The sequence below is a fragment of the Bos indicus genome, chromosome 4 (genome assembly GCF_029378745.1).
Source record: "Bos indicus isolate NIAB-ARS_2022 breed Sahiwal x Tharparkar chromosome 4, NIAB-ARS_B.indTharparkar_mat_pri_1.0, whole genome shotgun sequence".
NCBI lineage: Eukaryota > Metazoa > Chordata > Mammalia > Artiodactyla > Bovidae > Bos > Bos indicus.
Window position 1 is genome coordinate 19328569 of NC_091763.1, and position 9923 is coordinate 19338491.

Sequence of the window (9923 nt, forward strand, 5' to 3'; positions counted from 1 at the left end):
AGACTGTATCTGTGGTGATTGTGCAGATTTTTCATGAAAAAGAAAATAAACTAAAACATTTTCAGTACAGTTCAGTTCAGTTCAGTTGCTCAGTCATGTCCGACTCTTTGCGAACCCATGGACTACAGCACTCCAGGCCTCCCTGTCCATCACCAACTCCCGGAGTTTACTCAAACTTATGCCCATTGAGTCGGTGATGCCATCCAACCATCTCATCCTCTGTCGTCTCCTTCTCCCGCCTTCAATCTTTCCCAGCATCAGGGTCTTTTCAAATGAGTCAGCTCTTCGCATTAGGTAGCCAAAGTACTGGAGTTTCAGCTTCAACATCAGTCCTTCCAAGGAACACCCAGGACTGATCTCCTTTAGGATGGACTGGTTGTATCTCCTTGCAGTCCAAGGGACTCTCAAGAGTCCCCTCAAACACCATAGTTCAAAAGCATCAATTCTTCTGTGCTCAGCTTTCTTTATAGTCCAACTCTCATCTCTGACTCCCTTAAGCTTACATTTCAGTGATTAAGTATGTGTTACCTATATATCTTTTATACAAAGCTCTATATCTAACCCATCACAAATCCCATCAGCTTTCCCTTCAAAATATATCCAGATCCTGACCACTTTGCATGACCTCCATAGCTAATTTCTCTTCTCATCACTCTAAGAGTATTTTTGGCTGTTTTACTTGCTTTCAACTTCCATCTCCCTCCATCCCCTCATCACCACTCACATACAGAGTTTATTCTCAACATAGGAACCAATGTCACCTTTTAAACCCAAAGTGAAATTCATTGCTCTGTTGCTCAAAGCCCTCCTATGGCACTCCAGCTTACTTAGAGAAGAGCCAAAACTGTGCATTGGTCCACAAAGTCCTATAGAATCTGGCCTCCTGATACCTCTCTGACCTGATTTATCACTCTCTCCTTTGCTCATTTGCTTCAGTGATGGTGGCCTCCTTGCCTTTAACTCACAGGATATCTTTGTGCCTCAGGGCCTTTGCACATGTTACTACCGCTGCCTGGAATACTCTTCTCCAAATACCTGCAGGATTCACTCCCTCACCAACCTCAAACCATCCCTCAAATTTAATCTTCTTAGCAAGGTGTTTCCTGACCATTCCATTAAAAATGGCAACCTAGTATTCTTCCTGCCTTCCTAAATAATTTACTCCGAAGCCCAGAAAATTAACATTCATGCAGGGTAGAGTTAAGGGGCAGCAAACCTGTGCAATACATAAGAATCGATGGGATGAGGAAGACATCAATGAATGGGCCACGGTCAGAGGAAGCTTAAAGTCAGATGTCAAGATCTAAAAAGGAAAAGATGAGTAGAGAGTGAAGAGTTCAGCCATGAGGAAGTGAGGGCTGGTAGCAGCATCAGGAAACTGGTTATATTCAGCAAGAAGTGATCTAATACAAAAACATGTTAAAGGTAATGGCAGCCAAGTTTCTACTGGGGGAGAAGAGATTTACAAATGTGGAAAAGGAGAAAATTAAAATGAACTGTGGTGTTGGACTGGAGCTGGAAGCTAATATTAACTCATGCTTTCAGTATATTAGATATAGAAATAAACATGTATGTAAATGTGTATATGTATATGTGTGTATAATCATACATATAATCCCAGCTCTGTCCATTAAAAAGATCTAGGGGCAGCAAACTCTTATTAGCCACAAGCATATCTAGCACTCAGATCTTAGTTTCCAAATATTCAGTGTCATTTTCCACTTACAGTACTTTGGCCACCTCATGCAAAGAGTTGACTCTTTGGAAAAGACTGATGCTGGAAGGGATTGGGGGCAGGAGGAGAAGGGGACGACAGAGGATGAGATGGCTGGATGGTATCACTGACTCAATGGACGTGAGTCTGGGTGAACTCCGGGAGTTGGTGATGGACAGGGAGGCCTGGCATGCTGCGATTCATGGGGTCGCAAAGAGTCGGACACGACTGAGCAATTGAACTGAACTGAACTAAACTTCCACTTCCAGGGATCTTTTAAAGTGATTGATTACAGGGCAGGGCAGAGAAATTACAAGATAATCCCGAAGCATCTAACATGCTAGAGAGAAAGAAAGTGCACAAAGATGAGGTTTTGTCAAAATGACATAGATGTCAGCTTGAAAGGGACCCCACTGGCCAAATCTGGGAAAATTTGAGCAAAAAATTAAATAACAATGCTAAAAAAATATAACCTGCTGAATAAAACAAAATTCATGAATTCACCTTGATATAAAGATTTAAAATAACAAATAAATGGAGAGAAGGGAAAGATTTTCTCTGTAGTAGAATGATGACTAATAAATGTAGTGAAACTAATGGACCATCATAGTAGTAATCAAGCAAGAAATATAGATAGATGCTATATCTAGTGGATGAAAGTCAATGCAAAATGGGACATTTACATACTCTCAAAATACCTGCTCAATTAAAAAAATGCTTTTTTAATTACAAAAGGAAAAAGAGTAATTTTACAGTGGTGATGCCTACTTCTTAATGAAATGATCAAAGTTAATGTTATCAATTATGAGACAAACTGAAATCACCTATCACTTGACAGGATAAAATAAGAACACAACTTTACTTATGTTGCATTTTACCAAAAATGTATAATTGGAATCTAATCATCAGGAATCATCAGATAAATCCATATACAGGGACACTTTACAAAATGTTCAGCCAGAACTCTTCACAAGTGTCAAGGTTGAAAGTCAAAGAAACATCGAAAAACTGTGCTTTTTCCCAGCTTTATTGAAATATACTTGACAAATAAAATTCTAAGATATTTAAAGTGTGCAATATAATAATTTGATACACGTATACATTGTGTAAGGATTCCCCCATCAATGAAAAACTGTTTTTGATTGAAGGACATGAAAAGGACATGACAACCAAATGTAATACGTGATCCTAGTTAGAGTCCTATTGCATAAAGAACATTATGAGGACAACTGATGAAACAAAATGAGATGGCAGTAAAGGATTGATGCTAATATCCTAATTCTTATGGCTGTGTTATGGTTGTGTAGGACAAAGTTGTTCAGGAGTGATAGCCACTTCCTCTATGGTTCATATAAACAGTAGTTTCTTGAACCCTTTTTTCCTGTAAGTTTAAAGTAATTTCTAAATAAATATGTAAACAATGGCTTCCCAGGTGATTCAGTTGTAAAGAATCCACCTGTCAATGCAGGAGATGCAAGAGACATGGGTTGGATCCCTGTGTCCGGAAGATCCCCTGGAGTAGAAAATGGCAACCCACTCCAGTATTCTTGCCTGGGAAATCAACATGCACAGAGGAGCCAAGTGGGCTACAGCTCATGGTTGCAAAGAGTCGATGTGACTGAGCATCCGTGTGTGTTCCATGTAAACAGCATTGGGAATCCATCTAACACATTCCCCACTCTCTGTTCCATTTATTTTTCTCCAGAGCACTTCTCAATATCTGATACACAACACATTTTACTTACCACTGTTATCTGCCTTCCTCTACTAGAATAGAGGCTACATGGATTTTTGTATTACTTTTCCTTCTGTATTCTAGCACCTTCCACAGTATCTGATCCACAAATGATGTTCTATAGGTATGCGTTCAATGAATTGACTTTTCCTGTCCTCAGGAGCAGATTGCCTGTGAGCTGTTGCTAAAGCAAGTACATAATTGCAGCACACCAGTTGGCAGGCATAGATCTGCTTGATGACATATATAGAAAAAGAAACTCTTCTCCAAAGGAAACACTTTCTGCAGAAATGCAGATATACCTATTCCTAGACAAACCTTGATGCACCATAAAGGACAGTTTAGCCCCTTAGAGCCACAGATTCCCAAACTCCTCCAATTTCCTTGGTAGTTTTGTGTAACAAAATGGCCCATGGCAGTTCTTTTCCGAACAAAGAGAGAGTCTGCTTCTGACTCACAGATATAGAGATCTGACTAATGGATATCAGTGGGAGAGGGAAGGGGGAATGGGCAAGATAAGGGTAGGGGATAAAGAGGTACAAACTAGTGTGGATAAAAATAAACTACAAGGATATATTGTACAGCATAGGGAATGTAGGCTGTACTTTACACCAACTTTAAATGGAGTGTAATCTACAAAAATATTCAACATCACTATGTTGTACACCTGGAACTATTGTAAATCAACTGTACTTCAATGAAATAAAGAATTAATTTTAAAAAGAAAGCCTGAAGTCTTCTTCTAAGTCAATTCAAGCTATCCCTTTTTTAAGCCAGATTTTTATAAAAAAAAAAAAAAAAGTTTCTGCACTTAAATGGACAATTAACTGTTTTCTACTAATCCCATCAAACTTCTCAACATTCTTAGAGCAAATTTAAGTCAAGACATCTTGTTCAAACATCTGTTGAGACTTTGAAGTGTACACTGGGAAAAGTCATATAAAATTTCTATTTGAAAGAGCAGTATTAATCTGAAATGTTTTTTGCTTTATTCGTATTTTCTTTATTAGTCATACAGTTCTCCAGAATTTCGTTAAATATGAGAATATTATGAGAGGCAGCAGGAGTATTACAGCATGTCTTATAAGAATATGAGTTTTATAGTCAGAAAGACAGAGATTCATTTCAGCTTTACCAATCATTAGCAGCATAATCACAAGCAGGTTATTTAAATTTTCTAAGCATCTGTTTCTTTATTATAAAACTGGTATGATAATGAGAGTGCCTACCTTATAGGCTAATTTAAAGATTAAAAAGTACATAAAGCACAAGGCCAGACCATTGTGAGGAACATAGAAATGTTAGCTTTTATTTTTTGTAAATGTCATTTAAATGTAAAGTCCATATATTAAATATAAATATGCAATAAACCTAATAAAAATATATATAATTTGTGTTTTTTCCTTCTAAGTTTCATTCTGGTAAACTTTATACATGCAGTCTCATTTTCTGTAACTCACATTAACACATCCTTGAAAAACATCATAGTGATATAAAGGTAAAAATGTAGCTTTGACTACATTGTTAATATGTATGGAAAACTCCAATTGTATGTAGAAATTAAATTATTTCAGCTTGAAATTGATTTGTAAGACATGACATTTCATTTTCATTTGCACACATTTTGTCTCTAACTGATTAAATAATTTCCCAAATCAGCTTGAATTTGTCATATCTGTTTATAGCTAAAGGTAACAGCCAAATTGTTTGGGGCTAATTTACATAGTAAGTATAGTGAAATTTTTATTTTATATAAAATATCAGGTATAAACATTATTTTGACAAAATGCTAAAGAAGTTAATAATGTAACTTAACTATATGATCTATGTATATTTGTATTCAAATCTCATTAAAATATAAAAATAATTAAAAAAAAAAACAAGTGTTACATGGGCTGCTTTTTTCTCTTTTTCAGGTAACATGGTTAACTAGTCTTATAATATCTCTGGTTTCATAAAGCTAGCACCAGTTTTTCCAAAATCACTTAACTCTAAAGTTGGATGAAGAAAATATTTCCAATCCTGGAAAATAAGAAAAAGTAGAAACTCACACTTTCCAATTTCCATATGTACTACAAAACAATTGTGCGGTAGTTTGAGCATTCTTTGGCATTGCCTTTCTTTGGGATTGGAATGAAAACTGACCTTTTCCAGTCCTGTGGCCACTGCTGAGTTTTCCAAATTTGCTGGCATTTTGAGTGCAGCACTTTCACAGCATCATCTTTCAGGATTTGGAATAGCTCAACTGGAATTCCATCACCTCCACTAGCTTTGTTCGTAGTGATGCTTTCTAAGGCCCACTTGACTTCACATTCCAGGATGTCTGGCTCTAGGTGAGTGATCACACCATCGTGATTATCTGGTTTGTGAAGATCTTTTTTGTACAGTTCTTCTGTGTATTCTTGCCATCTCTTAATATCTTCTGCTTCTGTTAAGTCCATACCATTTCTGTCCTTTATCGAGCCCATCTTTGCATGAAATGTTCCTTTGGTATCTCTGATTTTCTTGAAGAGATCCCTTGTCTTTCCCATTCTGTTGTTTTCCTCTATTTCTTTGCATTGATCACTGAGGAAGGCTTTCTTATCTCTTCTTGCTATTTGCTATTGCTATTTGCTCTTCTTGCGTCTTCTTGCTATTCTTTGGAACTCTGTATTCAGATGTTTATATCTTTCCTTTTCTCCTTTGCTTTTCGCTTCTCTTCTTTTCACAGCTATTTGTAAGGCCTCCCCAGACAGCCATTTTGCTTTTTTGCATTTCATTTCCATGGGTTAGAGTCGGACACGACTGAGCGACTGATCTGAATCTGATCTGGCTACAAAGCAATGGAAATCAAGAAAGTCAGTTCACTCACTCAGTTGTGTCCAACTCTTTGCGACTCCATGAACTGCAGCACGCCAGGCCTCCCTGTCCATCACCAACTCCCGGAGTTCACTCAGACTCACGTCCATCAAGTCAGTGATGCCATCCAGCCATCTCATCCTCTGTCGTCCCCTTCTCCTCCTGCCCCCAATCCCTCCCAGAATCAGTGTCTTTTCAAATGAGTCAGCTCTTCACATGAGGTGGCCAAAGTATTGGAGTTTTAGCTTCAACATCAGTCCTTCCAAGGAACACCCAGGACTGATCTTTAGGATGGACCAGTTGGATCTCCTTGCAGTCCAAGGGACTCTCAAGAGTCTTCTCCAACACCCCAGTTCAAAAGCATCAATTCTTCTGTCCTCAGCTTTCTTTATAGTCCAACTCTCTCACATCCATACATGACCACTGGAAAAACCATAGCCTTGACTAGATGGACCTTTGTTGACAAATGTCTCTGCTTTTTAATCAAGACAGTGTGGTACTAGAAAAAGATATATACTGACAGATCACTGGAATAGATCTGAGAATCCAGAACTGAACACATACATCTGTGGGACAACTGATTTTCAACAAGGTTGCCAAGACCATTCAATGGGGAAGGAATAATTTTTTCAACAAATGGTGTTGGGACAACTGGATGGCCACATACAAAAGAATTGTTTTCTGGTATTACAAAATCTGGGCTTCCCTGATAGCTCACCTGGTAAAGAATCTGCCTTCAATGCAGGGGACCCTGGTTTGATTCCTGCCTCAGGAAGACCCCCTGAAGAAGGGATAAGCTACCCACTCCAGTATTCTTGGGCTTGCCTAGTGGCTCAGATGGTAAAGAATCCCACATGCAATGCAGGAGACTTGGGTTCCAACCCTGGGTTGTGAAGATCCCCTAGCGGAGGGCATGGCAACCCACCCCCAGACAGAGGAGCCTGACGGGTTACAGTCCATGGGGTTGCAAAGGGTCGGACACGACTGAGTGACTAAGCACAGCACATTACAAAGTCTAACATTTCCTGTGCTGCGTTGACTTCTTTGAGCCTTGCAGGGCCCCAAAGTCTTAAGCATAAGATTCCTTGTTCTTGTGAGATATGCCCCCCACCCCACAGGAAAGGTTTCCCATCTGACTAGTTCCTCTGTCAGCTGCACCAGGTACAACACACTCCATCCTCAGTCTAATGGGCTTTATCTCCTTGCCAGTCCATGAAATTTAAACAAGCCAATCACAAACAAGCCAATGATCTCCCGTGGGAGCCAGTGATCACCTCATCCTCTGGATATTCCAAAGTCTGGCTCCCACAGCCTCTGCTTATCCTTACTATTCTCAAGTGCAGCCCCCATGTGGCTCTGTATGATATGCTGTGTCCTCTCTGGGGCTGCAAGCATGATTGATTGATAATCTTCTATTGGATTTCATCTGTCCAGTGCTAGATATTATGTGTTCAGCCATCTCATACTATTTATGATAGAGGATACCTCCCTCACCAACTAGATAAATAGTAGGTAATCAAAACATCTTTACCTAACAACAGATACCAAACAATTCAAACTGGATCAAAGTCCCTAAATGTAAAAGCTGAAACTATAAAATTCATAGAAAACACAGTATTTGACAAAGAATTCTTAAATATGACACTAAAATCATGAGCAACAGAAGAAAAAAAATAACTTCATTAAAATTCAAAGGATTTTTAAATATTTATTTATTTACTTGGCTGCACCCGCTCTTAGTTGTGGCACATGGGATTTTCAATCTCCGTTATGGCATGGGGTGGCACAGGGGATCTTTAGTTGTGTCATTCGAGCTCCTAGTTGCAGCATGGGGGATCTAGTTCCCGACCAGGGATCAAACTGGGGCCTCCTGCATTGAGAGTGTGGAGTCTTAGCCACTGGACCACCAGGGAAGCCCAAAATTTAAAATTTTTGTGCTTCAAAGTGAAAGTGAAGTCGCTCAGTCGTGTCGCTCTTTGAGACCCCATGGACTATAGCCTACCCGGCTTCTCCGTCCACAGGATTTTCCAGGCAAGAGTACTGGAGGGGGTTGCCATTTCCTTGTCTAAGACACCATTAAAAAAAATAAAAAACACAACATATATAATACAACAAAAGAAAATACTTTTAAATCACATATGTGATAAGGACCTTACATCTAGGTTATGTAAAGAATTATTACAGCTCATTTAAAAAAAAAAAAAGAGAGAGAACCTGGTTTTTTATTTTTTATTTTTTTTTTATAAAAGATTAAATTTATTGGTCTTTTTGGGGAATTTGATGCATCATTGGTATATTACAACTGAGCCATTAATCTGGTAGCTTCATCAACATTAACTGGTACATTTTCATGACACTGCTGAGGTATCAGTTGTTTCTGCAGAGGTTCGAGGGAAAGGCCTTTTGAGAAGTTTGCCATTTCCTTCTGTATATCTATAAAAGCTTTATTCACTCTGTTAACTTTTTCATCATTCACAATGTTTATCTTCTTAAGATTAGTGGTAACTGGTTTTGCTTTATTTTTAACCTTAAAGCTTTTTTGGCTGGCTATGTGGAATACATTCCTGGACTTCTGCCCTCTTAGTTTGTTCTTGGCCATTGTCTCTCACCAGGCCTCCGACACCCTCGTATAGCCTCTCAGGTTCCAGGTAACGCCATCTGCCAGAACCTGGTTTTTTAAATGAGCATTTCTCTAAAGAAGATATACAAATAGCCAATAAGCATATGGAAAGATTCTCAATATCATTAGTCAACAGAAAGTTTGCAAATCGAAAACAAAATGAAATACCACTTCACACCCACTGAGATGGCAAGAATTAATAGGTCAGATAATAACAGGAGCTGATGAGGATGTAGAGAAATCAGAGCACCCACACACTGTTGATGAGAATATAAAATACTTCAGTCACTTTAGAAAACATTCTTGTAGTTTCTCAAATGATTAAACACAGAGCTACCACATGACCCAGCAATTCAACTTTTAGATATACACCCCAGAGCAATAAAATATATGCCAACACAAAAACTTGTGTAGGAATACTTATAGCAGCATTCATCATAGTAGACAAAATGTCGGGGGGACACCCAAATATCAGTCAGTGGACAAATGCAAAAATAAAATGTAGTATATTCATATAATGAAATATTATTTGGCCATAAAAAGAAGTATTGATAAATAGTACAGCTGTTGTTGTTGCTAAGTTGCTAAGTCATGTCTGGCTCTTTGCAACCTCACAGACTGAAGCAAGCCAGCTCCTCTGTCCTCCATTATCTCCCAGAATTTGCTCAGATTCATGTCCATTGAGTCAGTGATGCTATCTAACCATATCATCCTCTGCTATTCCCTTCTCCTCCTGCCCTCAATCCTTCCCAACATCAGGGTCTTTTCCAATGAGTCAAATCAGGTGGCCAAACTGATTGTTCAGCAACAATCCTTGCGATGAATATTCAAGGTTGATTTCCTTTAGGATTGACTGGTTTGATCTCCTTGCGGTCCAAGTGACACTCGGGAGTCTTCTCCAATACCACAATTCAAAAGCATTGATTCTTCAGCTCTCCGTCTTCTGTGTGGTCCAGCTCTCATATCTGTATGTGACTACTGGAAAAACCATAGCTTTGACTATATGGACCTTTGTC

General features: G+C 38.7%; 1 protein-coding gene across 1 annotated transcript; it reads right to left on the minus strand.

The window, feature by feature from the left end:
• Positions 1-8517: 8517 nt before the first annotated feature.
• On the minus strand, positions 8518-8944 carry LOC109558068 (ribosomal biogenesis factor-like). The gene has a single exon (XM_019959552.2). The coding sequence runs from the start codon at positions 8884-8886 to the stop codon at positions 8584-8586; it is 303 nt and encodes a 100-aa protein (XP_019815111.2). The 5' UTR covers positions 8887-8944; the 3' UTR covers positions 8518-8583.
• Between the last annotated feature and the right edge of the window lie 979 nt (positions 8945-9923).